The sequence below is a fragment of the Carcharodon carcharias genome, chromosome 7 (genome assembly GCF_017639515.1).
Source record: "Carcharodon carcharias isolate sCarCar2 chromosome 7, sCarCar2.pri, whole genome shotgun sequence".
NCBI classification, from domain to species: domain Eukaryota; kingdom Metazoa; phylum Chordata; class Chondrichthyes; order Lamniformes; family Lamnidae; genus Carcharodon; species Carcharodon carcharias.
In genome coordinates, this window is record NC_054473.1 from 101,305,747 (window position 1) to 101,323,497 (window position 17,751).

General features: G+C 45.4%; 1 protein-coding gene across 1 annotated transcript in view; it reads right to left on the reverse strand.

The window, feature by feature from the left end:
* Nucleotides 1–8,012, reverse strand: part of fgd5b (FYVE, RhoGEF and PH domain containing 5b) — a 48,572-nt gene extending 40,560 nt beyond the window's left edge. Inside the window, exons 1-2 of the mRNA XM_041191652.1 lie at nt 7,752–8,012; nt 4,007–4,086 (exon numbers count right to left, since the gene is read on the reverse strand). Coding sequence (XP_041047586.1) covers nt 4,007–4,086; nt 7,752–8,012 — 341 coding nt within the window. The remainder of the gene's footprint in view (nt 1–4,006; nt 4,087–7,751) is intronic.
* Nucleotides 8,013–17,751: the final 9,739 nt, after the last annotated feature.

The window sequence follows — 17,751 nt, forward strand, 5'->3', positions numbered from 1 at the left end:
TTCAAAAATAAAGAGTCATTTTCATGACAATATGAAGAAATGAAAATCAAGAACGTAGAGTGGCAAGAGAAAATCACAGTTCCCACACAGGAGCATGAAGAGTCTCAGAAACAATTAGCAGAAGTGAAATTGCAGAATCTGAGCTTGAAAGATAGCACAGAGAAACTAGGCTTTGCTCACATGCGAGAGATGAGTTTCCGAATGGAAAACGGGAACTGATGAGAACACTGGAGTGTAGCTCACAGGACATAGAACACTTGAAATGGGCCTTGAAATGCCGAAATGATAAACTTGTAGAAGAAATTTAACAAAGATAGATCTTCAATTAGAATTTGATGTACTTCAAGCATCAGAAATCTCTATTATGTATTGTAAAAAATGCCTGGAACAGAAGTAGAATTGCTGATGAATCAAAACTGTCAGTTGAATGCAGAATTAACCACCAAAACTGATTAACAACCAAAATTGAGTTCCTCAAGATAGTGTCTGTGGCCCAACCATCTTCAACTGCTTCATCAATGATCTTCCTTCCATCATAAGGTCAGAAGTGGGGATGTTTGCTGATGATTACAATGTTTCAGCACCATTCGCATGTCCGAATGCAGCAAGACCTGGACAATATCCAGACTTGGGCTGACAAGTGGCAAGTAACATTCACACCACACAAGTGTCAGGCAATGACAGTGTCACATGAGCTGAAACATATCACTGAACTTTAATAAAAATTTTTATTAAACTTATAAGCCCTTCATGAAACCTCATCCCACCTGTGGAACAATAAGAGAGAATCTAACCATTGTCCCTTGACATTCAATGGCATTATTAATCGCTGAATCCCCCATTATCAACATCCTGTGGGTTACCATCAACCAGAAATTGAACTGGACTAGCCATATAAATACTGTGGCTACAAAAGCAGGTCAGAGGCTGGGAATCTTCTGGAGAGTAACTCACCTCTTGACTCCCCAAATGTTGTCCATCATCTACAAGGCACCAGTCAGGACTGTGAGGGAATATTCCCCAATTGCCTGGATGAGTGCAGCTCCCGCAACACTCAAGAAGCTTGACACCGTCCAGGACAAAGCAGCCCACTTTACTGGCACCCCATCCACAAATATTCACTCCCTCCACCACTGACGCACAGTAGCAGCAGTGTGTACCATCTACAAGATGCACTGCAGGAACTCACCAAGGCTCCTTGGACAGCACCTTCCAAACACACGACCACTACCGTCTAGAAGGACGAGGGCAGCAGATACATGGGAACACCACCACCTGGAACTTCCCCTTCAAGTCACTTATCATCCTCACTTGGAAATATATCGCCATTCCTTCACTGTCGCTGGGTCAAAATTCTGGAACTCCCTTCCTGACAGCACTGTGGGTGTACCTACACCACATGGACTGCAGCGGTTCAAGAAGGCAGCTCACCACCACCTTCTCAAGGGCAATTAGGGACGTGCAGCAAATGCTGGCCCAGCCAGCGAAGCCCACATACCATAAAATGAATGAAAAAAAATTAAATTCTTGAACTTCAATCTAATCTGAAGAACATGAAAGATGAAATGTGCTGTATGGAAGATCTAGACTTTGAAAGCAGAAAAGGAAATTCTAAGGAACAGACTGAAGATTTAATAAGTGAATCAAATGAGTCTAAGGAGCAGTCAGTGGCCGTGGAAAAAAGATTCCAAAAGGGGGTTGTTTGACTCTGAAACAAAGACAACTAAACTCACCAGGGTAGTTACTGAGCTGAATGAAATGATTCATAAGCTTGATAAACAACTGGAACTTGAGAGAGTATCAAATCTTTGGGTAAAATTGTGAAGCAAGTGGGAATGAAGTGAAACGTAAACTCACGTGAAGATCATGGTGGGCCACTGAAAATTTAAACACTGGGTTCGTACCAAGAATGAATGGAATGAACATTCTCTCCAAAAAGAATGGGATAAGCCGGTGGTCCTCGAGCAGACCAGATGGGAAATTGACATGGTGGTCTTCAACTCCAAGGAGTGGAGGAAGCAAATTTAAAAAAGACAGCCAAGCGGCAGAAAGATGACATACAACACAGCCTCCAAATCAACAAAGTTTACCCAAACAAACAGAGCCTCCCCACTTCATCAAATATAACCAGATCTGTAAGAATCATTAAGCCTCCAGACCCCTCGAATCTGTAAAGTCAGAGATTTGGTGTGGGAAGTGAGGGGTGGGTGGGGGGGGAAGGGGTAGCATAATGATAATGTAAATATGTTGGGTAAACATGACTGCAATGTAAATATGTTGGGTAAAGACTTTGGGGAGATGTCGTATAACGGTATACGGCATAGCAAGGGTTAATGTGGGACTGGGAAACAGTACCACCCACAGAGTGATGTAAAGAGACACATGACTTGAGACTGGAGAGAGTTGTGGACTGGACAGAGACTTGTGTAGAAGCAAACATGGAGTTAGCTTCTAGCAAGGACTATACCCTATATATAGGGACATAGTTATGAGCTATCAGTAAACACTGAGGCCTGAATCTTACATTCGGCGAGTGGGGGTGGGCCCTGCATGCTGACGTGTAAAATGACGCGCGGTGATGTTGGGCGTGCGTCCCGACATCACCCCGCGTCATTCCAATCTTCAGTTCGGCAGGTGCATACCGGAGTCGACTGCACACCTGCCGAACTGTCAAAGGCCTATTAAGGCCATTATTAAATAATTGAGGTATAGCCAAGTGGTTATGGTACTGGGCTTGTAACCCCAAGATCAAGAGTTCAAATCTCACAATGGCAAACTATGGAACAATGTGACTTCATCTGAAACAGATGGAAACAGGTTTGTACTCGAAAGAGTATCAAGAGTTCAAATCTCACAATGGTAAACTATGAAACAATGTAACTTCATCTGAATAGGAACAGATGGAAACGTGTTTGTACTCGAAAGAGTTACTTCTCTGGGTGGCCCGTCCAAACTTAAGCTTGGTCGGCAGGCAAAGAGCCCAGACAGTCTTCGTATTTTTCATGGAACATCATCCACGGGCGGGATGAGGTTTAATGAAGGGTTTATAAGTTTAATAAAAAATTTTATTGAAATTAATTGACATGTCCCAGCTCATGTGACACTTAAAATTTAAAAATTTAAAAATTTAAAAATTTAAAAATGTGAAATTTAAAAAAAATTCTTTTATTCAACATTTCATAATCAAGGTAATCTCCCTGCGGCAACTCTGTGCCTCAGGGAGATTTCTGCACTCTTTCGTGCGCATGTGTGAAAGAGCGTAGGCCCTGACTCTCCCTCCTCCCCTGCCCCCACAGATAGTGCTAAGCGCTTCCAGGTGCATGTCACGCTTGGTGGGCCTTAATTGGCCCACCCATGCAAAATGGCTGATCGTGGGTGGTGAACGGCTACGCGCCTGCCTGCGCCCAAACCGCCCATCCGACAGGGAGTAAAATTGTCCCGAGTGTTCAACCATATCAAACTTAGAACCTCTTTGTGACACCTATGGAACATACAACGGTAACCATTCAAGATTCTGGGTGACAAGTGAATGAATGAATTTAATCAGGTTATTGTGCAATATGTATTATTTAAAATTCTTTCTTTGCTTAAACCCTTCCTTTAAATATTAAAAATTTCAGTTACTGAAGAAAATGGCATATTAAAACTTTATCCAAAAACTGTTGAAAATTCAGTTGGCGATGGTGAAGTATAACATCTTCTGTCCATTATAAACTTTCACGTAAAAGTGCAACATGAAGTAAAGCTTGTGAAAATCAAGTGTGTGCTGAGCACAGGATTTTCAAAAACAACTGAATATTAATGGTAATATTGTGTCAGGCCAACTCGAGGTGTATTCTGGTATTATTCTGTCATTTCTCCTCTTCATGTTTAAGTTACATGTTTATGACAGGAGCCTAGTGAATATGTAAATACAGTTTGATCACCCAGCAAGTGTAGATGCAGCCATGGAGGCGGAGCCAGTCACAACACATTTCTGACCTTGTGCAATTAAGTTACTTGGTACCTGGCACAGAATGTGATGGAGCCTCGCACAGTCTGGATCCTCAGTGACTTCTCAGTCTCTTCAGCAGGCACTCTGCTCACCTGACAACACAACAAATGAGGGAATCAGAATGATTCACAGCTGCCTTCCCATTCACAGTGAGCAATATTCCAATGTATACCAACACATCACCCAGTAAGAGTCCAGACTCGACTCCAGCTTTGACCCAAAACCAACCCTCCTCATCCCTCTGAACATCCACATCCCCCAAACCACTCCCTCATCCCTCATCTGTCCCCATCTCCCATATCCTCTCCCTGATCCATTCCAACACACTCCATCCAACTTCCTCTAATCCAACACACCATGTTACCCTGCACCTCCAGTGTACACCCCATTTCCCCCTCTACTTCCAGTGTACACCCAGTTTCTCCTCTGCTTCCAGTGTATACCCCATTTCCCCTCCGGAGACGGTGTACATCCCATTTCCCCTCCATCTCCAGTGTACACCTTGTTTCCTCCTCTGCCTTCAGTATACACCCCATTTCCCCTCTGCCTCCAGTATACACCCTGTTTCCCCCTCTCCCTCCAGTGTACATGTAGATTAGATGAATCAGATTGGCAAAGGTAGCCTGGAAAATGAGATCATGGTGTATTTGGGGCAATTTCTTAGAGCAATATTGTCTAAAGCCAACCAGGGAGCAGACTATTCTATATCTCTTAATGTGCAATGAGACAGAATTAATCAATAACCTCATGGTAAAGGAGCCTCTAGGTGACAGTGATCAAAACATGATAGAATTTCACATTCAGTTTGAAGGAGAGAAGAGTGGGTCTGAGGCTAGTATTTCAAACCTAAATAAAAGGCAGAGCTAGCTAAGTTGATTTTTTTCCCCTCTTTCATGAGACATGTACCTCACTGTCTAGGCCAGCATTTATTGCCCATCCCTAATTGCCCAGGAGAAGGTGGTGGTGAGCTGCCTTATTGAACCACTGCAGTCCATATAGTGTAGGTAGGGTTGTAGATACACACTTATTGCGGTTAGGGAAAGGGGTTCCAGAATTTTGACCCAGCGACAGTGAAGGAACAGCAATATATTTCCAAGTCAGGATGATATGTTGCTTGGAGGGGAATTTGCAGATGGTGGGGTTCCCATGTATCTGCTGCCCTTGTCCTTCTAGACAGTAGTGGTCATGGGTTTGGAAGGTGCTGTCGAAGGAGTCTTGGTGAATTCCTGCAATGCATTTTGTAGAAGGTACGCACTGCTGCTACTGTGCGTCGGTGGTGGAGGGAGTGAATGTTTGAGGATGTGGTGCCTATCAAGTGGGCTACTTTGTCCTGGATGGTGTTGAGCTTCTTGAGTGTTGTGGGAGTTTCACTCATCAAAACAAGTGAAGAGTATTCCATCACACTCCTGACTTGTGCCTTGTAGAACAGGCTTTGGGGAGTCAGGAGGTGAGTTGCTCGCTGTAGGATTCCCAGCCTCTGACCTGCTCTCATAGCCACAGTATTTATATGGCTAGTCCAGTTCAGTTTCTGGTCAATGGTAACCCACAGGATGTTGGTAGTGGGTGATTCAGTGATGGTCATGCCATTGAATGTCAAGGGGTGATGGTTATATTTTCTCTTGTTGGAGGTGGTCATTGCCTGGCATTTGTGTGGCATAAATGTTACTGAGAAACTGGATTAAAAGGTAAGACAGTAAAGACAGTAGAGATATAGTGGCAGACTTTTAACAAGATACTAATAACTCTCAGTAAAGGAGGAAGACTCTTTGAGGAGGATGCATCACCCATGGATAAATAGGAAGTTAAGGATTGTATCACATTGAAAAAACTGTACAAATCTGAAAAGACTAGTGGTAGGTCAGAGGATTGGTCAGTTTTTAAGAACCAGCAAAGAATGACTCAAAAATAAAAAATGAGGGAGAAATAGAGTCTGAGAGAAAGCTAGCTGGAAATATAAAAGCAGGTGGTAAGAGATTCTACAAGTATTTAAATAGGAAAACAGTAACTAAAGCTAGTGTTGGTCCTTTAGAGGGAGAATCTGGGGAATTGATCACAGAAAACAAAGAAATAGCAGAGGCGTTGAACAGGTATTTTATGTCTGTCTTCCTTGCAGAAGACTTAGAAAACTTCCAAAAGATAATCATCATCACTAGGGAAAAGGTGCTAGGAAAACTATTAGACCTAAAGACTGACAAATCCCCAGGACCTAGGGTCTTAAAAGAAGTGGCTGCTGAGATAGTCGTTGCATTGGTTACAATCTTCTGAAATTTCTGAGATTCTGGAAGAGTCCCAGTGGATAGGAAACTAGCTAATATAATATCTTTATCCAATAAAGGAGGGAGGCAGAAAGCAGGAAACTACAGGCTAGTTAGCCCAACATCTGTCATTGGGAAACTGCAAGAATCCATTTTTAAGCAGGATACTTAGAAAGTCATTATGGGATCAGGCAGAAATAGCATGGTTTTGTGAAAGGGAAATTGTGTTTGACTAATTTATTAGAGTTCTGTATGAAAGTAACAAGCAAGATGGATAAAGGGGAACCTGTAGATGTACTGTACTTGGACTTCCAAAAGGCATTTGATAAGGTGCCACATCAAAGGTTACACAAGATACACATGGTATGGGGAGTAACATATTAACATGGATAAAGGATTGGTTAGCTAACAGGAGGCAGTGAGTAAGGATAGATGGGTCTTTTTTGGGTTGGCAAGCTGTAACAAATGGAATGTCACAGGGATCAGCACTGGGGCCTGAATCATTTACAATTTATATCAATGATTTGGATAAAGGGACAAAATATATGATAGCTAAATTTGCCCATGATGCTAGGATAGACAGGAAAGTAAGTTCTGCAGAGGAGGTAGAGAATCTGCAATGGGATATGGACAGATTATGTGAGTGGGCAAAAAATTGGCAGATGGAGTATAATGTGGGAAAATGTGAACTTGTCTACTTTGGCAGGAAGAATAGAAAAGCTGTATACTAGTTAAATGGAGAAAGATTGCAGAACCCAGTGGTACCGAGGGATCTGGGTATCCTGATACATGAATCACAAAGTTAGTATGCAGGTACAACAAGTGATTAGGAAAGCCAATAGAATGTTGGCCTTTATTGCAAGGGGAATGGAATATAAAAGTAGGGAGTTTTACTGTAGCTATACAGGGCCTTGGTGAGGCCACATCTGGAAAGCTGAACACAGTTTTGGTCTCCTTATTTGAAAAAAATATACATTCATGGGCTGAGAGGCTTATCTAATGAAGAAAGGTTGGACAGGTTGGAATTGGAGTTTAGAAGAGCGAGAGGTGACCTTATTGAAACATGTAAGATCCTGAGGGGATTTGATAGGGTAGATACCAGGAGGATGTTTCCACTTTTGGGAGAGACTAAGCCCAGGGGACACAGTTTAAAAATAAAAGATCTCTCATTTAAGACAGAGATGAGGAGAATTTTTTTCTCTCAAAGGGTCATTAGTCTGTGGAATTCTCTTCCCAGAGCAGTGGAGGCTGGGTCGTTGAATTTTTCAAGGCAGAGTTAGACAGATTTTTGATAGCCAAGAGAGTCAAGGGTTATGGGAGTCAGACAGGGAAGTGGAGTTGAGACTACGACCAGATCAGCCATGATCTTATTGAATGGAAGAGTAGGCTCAAAGGGCTGAACGGCCTACTCCTGTTCCTAAGTCCAATCTTTCTATTCCTATGTTCTTCCTCTGTCTTCATGTACACCCAATTTCTCCATCTCTGTGTACATCCCATCACACCATTTCTCCACCTCCACCCCGTTCCTCTGCCTCCGCCCTGTTTCTCCGTCTCCGTCCCGTTTCTCCGCCTCTGCCCCGTTTCTCCGCCTCCACCCCGTTTCTCCGCCTCTGCCCCATTTCTCCGCCTCCACCCCATTTCTCCGCCTCCGCCCCATTTCTCCGCCTCTGCCCCGTTTCTCCGCCTCCGCCCTGTTTCTCCATCTGTCTCCAATGTGTATCTTGTCTGAAATGTGCTTTCTTCAAGTTTTTCTGCAATCTCATTTGTCCAAATAGTTTAATATTTCCAGTGAAGGTTGAAACTGTAATTAACATGGTGCTGAGAGCAAACCAATTGGTTCTCCAGTATCTGGGGGAGGAGTCAAATAAAAGCCAACCTAAAAATTTTGAGTTTAGAATGTGGTTCAAGATTCTCAGCACTTTAATATAGCAGGAAAAGATTATAATGGCATGTCTAGTTTAGTTATCCATTCAATGGCCTTGGAGATACTGAGTGAGTTGAGAAGGTGCCTCCTGGAGCAGATTGCATTGGGCACTTTGATCTGATGCAGTCCATGGTCTGGGACTCTGTGTTGTCCTTCAGCTAATGGAGCTTTGTGTGTGCCCTGGCCAGGTTCAGTTGAATGCTATTTTCGGGGAGCTGGAAGTTAGGGACCTCTGTTCTTGGGTTACTGATGAGGTGTTCTCTTTTAAAGCTGCAGGCATCCCAGGAATCTGACTGTCTGCATACTGGGTTAATACCAGCTGCACAAATATTATCGGCTGTGTCCCAGGATAGCTGACAGGGTTTGAAATGCGTAATGGGTGGGTTTTCTGAGAGTTTGTGACTGTGAAGGTCATAGTTCCTCGTGACATTTTCCATCTCACACAGCAAAATAGTGTCACAATGAATGGCAGGCGGGTCAATAGGGCCAGCAGCAGCAGCCACTCAGAAGGACCGGACATAAGCCTCCTGATATCGTTCTCATGGTAACATATGGATGGATGGCCATGGCCGTAGTGTGATGGCTGCAAGAACATGAAGCAGAACAGTGCTCCCCAGCACAGTGGACTGCAGCCACTGGTGTGCTATGAAGAGTTCTGGCTGTGATGCCTTTCCAGAGTAAGTTTCCCCTGGTTTAGATTTTTTGGCTGGTGTGTATGTAGCCGATTACAGTGTGTGTGTGTGTGCGTGTGTGTGTGTGTGTGTGTGTGCATGTGTAGCCGATTAGTGTGTGTGTGTGCACGCGTGTCCGATTACAGTGTGTGCATGCATGTGTGCGCATGCATGTGCGTGTGTAGCAGATTACTGTGTGTGTGTCTGTGCACGTGCGTGTGTAGCTGATTACCGTGTGTGTGTGCATGTGTAGCCGATTACATTGTGTGAATGTAGCCAATTACAGTGTGTGTATGCGTGTGTATAGCAGATTACAGTGTGCAAGTGTGTGCGCTTGTGTAGCTGATTACTGTGTGTGTATGTATGTGTAGCTGATTATATTGTGTGGGTGGGCGTATGTGTAGCAGATTACAGTATGTGTGTGTGCACGCTTGTGTGTAGCAGATTATAATGTGTATGTGTGCAGGCATGTGTGTGTAGCTGACTAGTGTGTTTGTGCTTTTGTGTTTGTGTAGCTGATAACAGTGTGTGTGTGTGCACGCATGGATGTGTAGCTGATTATTCTGTGTGTGTGTGTGTATGTATGCGTGTGTAGCCAATTACATTGTGTGTGTGCTTGTTTAGCCGATTACTGTGTGTGCGTAGCCGATTACAGTGTGTGTCTGTGGGTGTGTAGCCGATTACAGTGCGTGTGTGTGTGCGCGTATGCAGCCGATTACAGTGTGTTTGTGTGTGTATCCGATTACAGTATATATGTGTGCATGTGTGCGCATGTATAGCAGATTACAGTGTGTATGTGTGCAGGCATGTGTGTGCAGCTGACTAGTGTGTGTGTGCATGCATGTGTGTAGCTGATTACAGTGTGTGTGTGTGCACGCATGGGTGTGTAGCTGATTACTGAGTGTGTGTACGCGTGTGTAGCCGATTACATTGTATGTGTCCTTGTGTAGCCGATTACTGTGTGTGTGTAGCCGATTAAAGTGTGTGTGCGTGTGTGCGCGTGAGCAGCCGATTACAGTGTGTTTGTGTGTGTATCCGATTGCAGTATGTATGTGTGTGTGTGCATGTGTAGCAGATTACAGTGTGTATGTGTGCAGGCATGAGTGTGCAGCTGACAAGTGTGTGTGTGTATGTGCATGTGTAGCTGATTGGTTACAGTGTGTATGCGTGTGTGTGAGTGTGTGCGTGTGTGTGTGTGTGTGTGTGTGAGTGTGTTTGTCTGGTTACAGTGTGTGTGTGTGTCTGGTTACAGTGTGTGTGTGTGTGTGTGTGTGTCTGGTAACTGTGTGTGTGTGTGTGTCTGGTTACAGTGTGTGTTTGTGTGTGTGTGTGTGTGTGTGTGTGTCTGGTTACAATATTTGTGTGTGTGTGTGTCTGGTTACAGTGTGTGTGTCTGTGTATCTTTGGTTACTGTGTGTGTGTGTGTCTGGTTACTGTGTGTGTGTCTGGTTACTGTGTGTGTGTGTGTGTGTGTGTGGCTGTGTGTGTCTGTGTGTGTCTGTGTGTGTGCGTGTGTGTGTCTGATTACAATGTGTGTGTGTGTGTGTCTGGGTGTGTGTGTGTGTCTGGTTACAGTGTGTGTGTGGGTGTTCCTGGTTACAGTATGTGTGTGTGTGTGCGTGTCTGTGTGTGTCTGGTTACAGCGTGTGTGTGTGTGTGTCAGGTTACAGTGTCTGTGTGTGTGTGTGTGTGTGTGTGTGTGTGTGTCTGGTTACAGTGTGTGTGTGTGTGTCTGGTTACGGTGTGTATGTGTGTGTGTGTGTCTGTCTGGTTACAGTGTGTGTGTGTGTGTGTGTGTGTGTGTGTGTCTGGTTACAGTGTGTGTGTGTGTCTGGTTACAGTGTGTGTGTGTATGTCTGGTTACAGCATGTGTGTGTGTGTGTGTCTGGTTACCGTGTGTGTGTGTGTGTGTGTTGTGTGTGTCTGGTTACAGTGTCTGTGTGTGTGTGTGTGTGTCTGGTTGCAGTTTGTGTGCGTGTGTGTGTGTCTGGTTACAGTGTGTGTATGTGTGTGTGTCTGGTTACAGTGTGTGTGTGCGTGTGTGAGTGTGAGTGTGTGTGTGTGTGTCTGGTTACAGTGCGTGTGTGTGTGTGAGAAAGTGTGTCTGTGTGTGTCTGGTTACAGTGTGTGTGTGTGTGTGTGTGTGTGTGTGTGCCTGGTTACAGTGTCTGTGTGTGTGTGTTTGTGTGTGAGTCTTGTTACAGTGTCTGTTTGTGTGCGTGTGTTTGTGTCTTTGTGTCTGGTTAGTGTGTGTGTGCGTGAGTGTGTGAGTGGTTATAGTCTTTGTGTGCGTGTGTGTGTGTGTGGTTACAGTGTGTGTGTGTGTGTGTGTGTGTGTGTGTGGTTAAGTGTGTGTGTGTGTATGTGTGGTTACAGTGTGTGTGTGTGGTTACACTGTGTGTGTGTCTGTGTGGTTACAGTGTGTGTGTATGGATGTGTGTCTGGTTAAAATGTGCATGTGTGTGAGTGTCTGGTTACTGTGTGTGTGTGTTTGTGAGTGTGAGTGTGTGTGTGTGTGTGAGAAAGTGTGTCTGTGTGTGCGTCTGGTTACAGTGTGTGTGTGTGTGTGTGCGCGTGTGTCTGGTTACAATGTGTGTGTGTCTGGTTACAATGTGTGTGTTTCTGGTAACAGTGTGTTTATGTGTGTGTGTGTGTGTGTCTGGTTACAGTGTGTGTGTGTGTGTCTGGTTACAGTGTCTGTGTGTGTGTGTGTGTCTGGTTACAGGGTCTGTGTGTGTGTTTGTGTGTGTCTGGTTACAGTGTGTGTGTGGTTACAGTATGTGTGTGTGTTTCTGGTTACAGTGTGGGTGTGTCTGTGTCTGGTTACACCGTGTGTGTGTGTGTGTCTGGTTATAGTGTGTGTGTGTGTCTGCTTACAGTGTGTGTGTGTGTGCGTGTGTGTGTGTGTGTGTGTGTGTGTGTAGCTGATTACTCTGTGTGTGTGTGTGTGTATGCTTGTGTAGCCAATTACATTGTGTGTGTGCTTGTTTAGCCGATTACTGTGTGTGCGTAGCCGATTACAGTGTGTGTCTGTGGGTGTGTAGCCGATAACAATGCATGTGTGTGCGCGCGTATGCAGCCGATTACAGTGTGTTTGTGTGTGTATCCGATTACAGTATGTATGTGTGTGTGTGTGCGCATGTATAGCAGATTACAGTGTGTATGTGTGCAGGCATGTGTGTGTAGCTGACTAGTGTGTGTGTGCATGCATGTGTGTGTAGCTGATTACAGTGTGTGTGTGTGTGCACGCATAGGTGTGTAGCTGATTACTGTGTGTGTGTATGCGATTACATTGTGTGTGTCCTTGTGTAGCTGATTACTGTGTGTGTAGCCGATTACAGTGTGTGTCTGTGTGTGTGTAGCTGATTAAAGTGTGTGTGCATGTGTGCGCATGTGCATGTGTGCGCATGTGCAGCCGATAACAGTGTGTTTGTTTGTGTATCTGATTACAGTATGTATGTGTGTGTGTGCATGTGTAGCAGATTACAGTGTGTATGTTTGCATGCATGTGTGTGCAGCTGACAAGTGTGTGTGTGCGTGCGTGTGTGTGTAGCTGATTACAGTGTGCACGCATGTTTGTGCAGCTGATTACAGTGTGTGTGTGTTTGCGTGTATAGCTGATTGGTTACAGTGTGTGTACGAGTGTGTGAGTGTGTGTGTGTGTGTGTGTGAGTGTGTTTGTCTGGTTACAGTGTGTGTGTGTGTCTAGTTACTGTGTGTGTGTGTGTGTGTGTGTGTGTGTGTGTGTGTGTGTGTGTGTGTTTGTGTGTGTGTGTCTGGTTACAATGTTTGTGTGTGTGTGTGTCTGGTTACAGTGTGTGTGTCTGTGTATCTCTGGTTACTATGTGTGTGTGTGTCTGGTTACAGTGTGTGTGTGTCTGGTTACAGTGTGTGTGTGTTTGTCTGTGTGTGTGTGTGTTTGTGTGTCTGGGTGTGTGTGTGTGTCTGGTTACAGTGTGTGTGTGGGTGTTCCTGGTTACAGTATGTGTGAGTGTGTGTGTGTGTGTGCGTCTGTGTGTGTCTGGTTACAGCGTGTGTGTGTGTCAGGTTACAGTGTGTCTGTGTGTGTGTGTGTGTGTGTGTGTCCGTGTGTGTGCGTGTGTGTCTGGTTACAGTGTGTGTGTGTGTCTGGTTAGAGTGTGTGTGTGTGTGTGTGTGTGTGTCTGGTTACAGTGTGTGTGTATTTGTGTGTGTGTGTGCATGTGTGGGCGTGTGTGTCTGGTTACAGTGTGTGTGTGTCTGGTTACAGTGTGTGTGTGTCTGTGCATGTCTGGTTGCAGAGTGTGTCTATGTGTGTCTGGTTACAATGTGTGTGTGTGTGTGTGTGTGTGTGTGAGTGTGTGTGTCTGGTTACAGTGTGTGTGTATGTGTCTGGTTACAGTGTGTGTGTGTGTCTGGTTACTGTTTGTGTGTGCGGGCGTGTGTGTGTCTGGTTACAGTGTGTGCATGTGTGTGCGTGTGTGTGTGTGTATGTCTGGTTACAGCGTGTGTGTGTGTGAGGTTACAGTGTCTCTGTGTGTGTGTGTGTGTGTGTGTGTGTGTGTCGGGTTACAGTGTGTGTGTGTGTGTGTCCGTGTGTGTGCGTGTGTGTCTGGTTACAGTGTGTGTGTGTGTCTGGTTAGAGTGTGTGTGTGTGTGTGTGTGTCTGGTTACAGTGTGTGTGTATTTGTGTGTGTGTGTGCATGTGTGGGCGTGTGTGTCTGGTTACAGTGTGTGTGTGTCTGGTTACAGTGTGTGTGTGTCTGTGCATGTCTGGTTGCAGTGTGTGTCTATGTGTGTCTGGTTACAATGTGTGTGTGTGTGAGTGTGTGTGTCTGGTTACAGTGTGTGTGTATGTGTCTGGTTACAGTGTGTGTGTGTGTCTGGTTAGAGTGTGTGTGTGTGTGTGTGTCTGGTTACAGTGTGTGTGTACTTGTGTGTGTGTGTGCATGTGTGGGCGTGTGTGTCTGGTTACAGTGTGTGTGTGTCTGGTTACAGTGTGTGTGTGTCTGTGCATGTCTGGTTGCAGTGTGTGTCTATGTGTGTCTGGTTACAATGTGAGTGTGTGTGTGTGAGTGTGTGTGTCTGGTTACAGTGTGTGTGTATGTGTCTGGTTACAGTGTGTGTGTGTGTCTGGTTACAGTGTGTGTGTGTGTGTCTGTGTGTGTGTGTCTGGTTACAATGTGTGTGTGTGTGTGTGTGTGTGTGGTTGCAGTGTGTGTGTGTGTGTGTGTCTGGTTAGAGAGTGTGTGTGTGTGTGTGTGTGTGTGCGCGTGTCTGGTTACAGTGTGTGTGTGTATGTGTGTGTCTGTCTGATTACGGTGTGTATGTGTGTGTGTGTCTGGTTACAGTGTGTGTGTGGGTGTGTCTGGTTACAGTGCGTGTGTGTGTGTGAGAAAGTGTGTCTGTGTGTGTGTCTGGTTAGAGTGTGTGTGTGTGTGTGTGTGTGTGCCTGGTTACAGTGTCTGTGTGTGTGTCTGGTTAGAGTGTGTGTGTGTGTGTGTGTGTGCCTGGTTACAGTGTCTGTGTGTGTGTGTGTTTGTGTGTGAGTCTTGTTACAGTGCCTGTTTGTGTGTGTGTGTGCCTTTGGGTCTGGTTAGTGTGTGTGTGCGTGAGTGTGTGTGTGGTTATAGTCTTTGTGTGCGTGTGTGTGTGTGTGTGTGTGGTTACAGTGTGTGTGAGTGTGTGTGTGTGTTTGTGAGTGTGAGTGTGTGTGTGTGTGAGAAAGTGTGTCTGTGTGTGTGTCTGGTTACAGTGTGTGTGATGTGTGTGTGCGTGTGTGTCTGGTTACAGTGTTTGTGTGTGTCTGGTTACAGAGTTTGTGTGTGTATGTGTGTGTGTGTGTGTGTGCGTGTGTCTGGTTACAATGTGTGTGTGTCTGGTTACAATGTGTGTGTTTCTGGTAACAGTGTGTTTATGTGTGTGTGTGTGTGTGTGTCTGGTTACAGTGTGTGTGTGTGTGTGTGTCTGGTTACAGTGTCTGTGTGTGTGTGTGTGTCTGGTTACAGGGTCTGTGTGTGTGTTTGTGTGTGTCTGGTTACAGTGTGTGTGTGGTTACAGTATGTGTGTGTGTTTCTGGTTACAGTGGTCTGTGTCTGTGTCTGGTTACAGTGTGTGTGTGTGTGTGTCTGGTTATAGTGTATGTGTGTGTGTATGTGTGTGTGTGCTTACAGTGTGTGTGTGTGTGCGTGTGTGTGTGTGTAGCTGATTACAGCGTGTGTGTGGGCACGCATGGATGTGTAGCTGATTACTCTGTGTGTGTGTGTGTGTGTATGTGTGTGTAGCCAATTACATTGTGTGTGTGCTTGTTTAGCCGATTACTGTGTGTGCGTAGCCGATTACAGTGTGTGTCTATGGGTGTGTAGCCGATTACAATGCGTATGTGTGTGCGCGTATGCAGCCGATTACAGTGTGTTTGTGTGTGTATCCGATTAGAGTATGTATGTGTGTGTGTGTGCACATGTATAGCAGATTACAGTGTGTATGTGTGCAGGCATGTGTGTGTAGCTGACTAGTGTGTGTGTGCATGCATGTGTGTGTAGCTGATTACAGTGTGTGTGTGTGCACGCATGGGTGTGTAGCTGATTACTATGTGTGTGTACGCGTGTGTAGCCGATTACATTGTATGTGTCCTTGTGTAGCCGATTACTGTGTGTGTGTAGCCGATTACAGTGTGTGTCTGTGTGTGTGTAGCCCATTAAAGTGTGTGTGCGTGTGTGCGCGTGTGCAGCCGATTACAGTGTGTTTGTGTGTGTATCTGATTACAGTATGTATGTGTGTGTGTGCATGTGTAGCAGATTACAGTGTTTATGCGTGCATGCATGTGTGTGCAGCTGACAAGTGTGTGTGTGCGTGCGTGTGTGTGTCGCTGATTATAGTGTGTGTGTTTGCACGCATGGTTGTGCAGCTGATTACAGTGTGTGTGTGTTTGCGTGTGTAGCTGATTGGTTACAGTGTGTATGCGAGTGTGTGAGTGTGAGTGTGTGTGTGTGTGTGTGTGTGTGTGTGTGAGTGTTTGTCTGGTTACAGTGTGTGTGTGTGTGTTTAGTTACTGTGTGTGTGTGTGTGTGTTTGTGTGTGTGTGTCTGGTTACAATGTTTGTGTGTGTGTGTGTCTGGTTACAGTGTGTGTGTCTGTGTATCTCTGGTTACTGTGTGTGTGTGTGTCTGGTTACACTGTTTGTGTGTGTGTGTGTGTGTATGTCTGGTTACTGTGTGTGTGTGTGTGTGTGTCTGGTTACAATGTGTGTGTGTGTGTGTGTGTGTGTGGTTGCAGAGTGTGTGTGTGTGTGTGTGTGTCTGGTTGCTGTGTGTGTGCGTGTGTGTGTGTGTGTGTGCCTGGTTACTGTGTGTGTGTGTGTGTGTGTCTGGTTACAGTGTGTATGTGTGTGTGTGTGGTTGCAGAGTGTGTGTGTGTGTGTGTGTCTGGTTGCTGTGTGTGTGTGTGTGTGTGTCTGTCTGTCTGTCTGGTTACAGTGTGTGTGTGTGTGTGTCCGGTTACAGTGTGTGTGTGTGTGCGTGTGTCTGGTTAGAGAGAGTGTGTGTGTGTGTGTGTGTGCGTGTCTGGTTACAGTGTGTGTGTGTATGTGTGTGTGTGTCTGGTTATGGTGTGTATGTGTGTGTGTGTGTGTGTGTCTGTCCGGTTACAGTATGTGTGTGTGTGTGTGTGTCTGGTTACAGTGTGTGTGTGGGTGTGTCTGGTTACAGTGCGTGTGTGTGTGTGAGAAAGTGTGTCTGTGTGTGTGTCTGGTTAGAGAGTGTGTATGTGTGTGTGTGCCTGGTTACAGTATCTGTGTGTGTGTGTGTGTTTGTGTGTGAGTCTTGTTACAGTGTCTGTTTGTGTGTGTGTGTGTGCCTTTGTGTCTGGTTAGTGTGTGTGTGCGTGAGTGTGTGTGTGGTTATAGTCTTTGTGTGCATGTGTGTGTGTGGTTACAGTGTGTGTGTGTGTGTGTGTGTGTATGTGTGGTTACAGTGTGTGTGTGTGTGTGTGTGGTTACACTGTGTGTGTGTCTGTGTGGTTACAGTGTGTGTGTGTGTCTGTGTGTCTGGTTAAAATGTGCATGTGTGTGAGTGTCTGGTTACTGTGTGTGTGTGTGTTTTTGTGAGTGTGAGTGTGTGTGTGTGTGTGAGAAAGTGTGTGTGTGTGTGTCTGGTTGCAGTGTTTGTGTGTGTCTGGTTACAGAGTGTGTGTGTGTGTGTGTGCATGTGTCTGGTTGCGTGTGTGTGTGTCTGGTTACAATGTGTGTGTTTCTGGTAACAGTGTGTTTATGTGTGTCTGTGTGTGTTTGTGTGTGTGTGTCTGGTTACAATGTTTGTGTGTGTGTGTGTCTGGTTACAGTGTGTGTGTCTGTGTATCTCTGGTTACTGTGTGTGTGTGTGTCTGGTTACAGTGTGTGTGTGTGTCTGGTTACAGCGTGTGTTGTGTGTGTCTGGTTACACTGTGTGTGTGTGTGTATGTCTGGTTACAGTGTGTGTGCGTGTGTGTGTGTGTGTGTGTGTGCCTGGTTACTGTGTGTGTGTGTGTGTGTGTGTGTGCCTGGTTACAGTGTCTGTGTGTGTGTGTGTTTGTGTGTGAGTCTTGTTACAGTGTCTGTTTGTGTGTGTGTGTGCCTTTGTGTCTGGTTAGTGTGTGTGTGCGTGAGTGTGTGTGTGGTTATAGTCTTTGTGTGCGTGTGTGTGTGTGTGGTTACAGTGTGTGTGTGTGTGTGTGTGTGTGTGGTTAAGTGTGTGTGTGTGTGTATGTGTGGTTACAGTGTGTGTGTGTGTGTGTGTGTGTGTGTGTGGTTACACTGTGTGTGTGTCTGTGTGGTTACAGTGTGTGTGTGTGTCTGTGTGTCTGGTTAAAATGTGCATGTGTGTGAGTGTCTGGTTACTGTGTGTGTGTTTGTGAGTGTGAGTGTGTGTGTGTGTGAGAAAGTGTGTGTGTGTG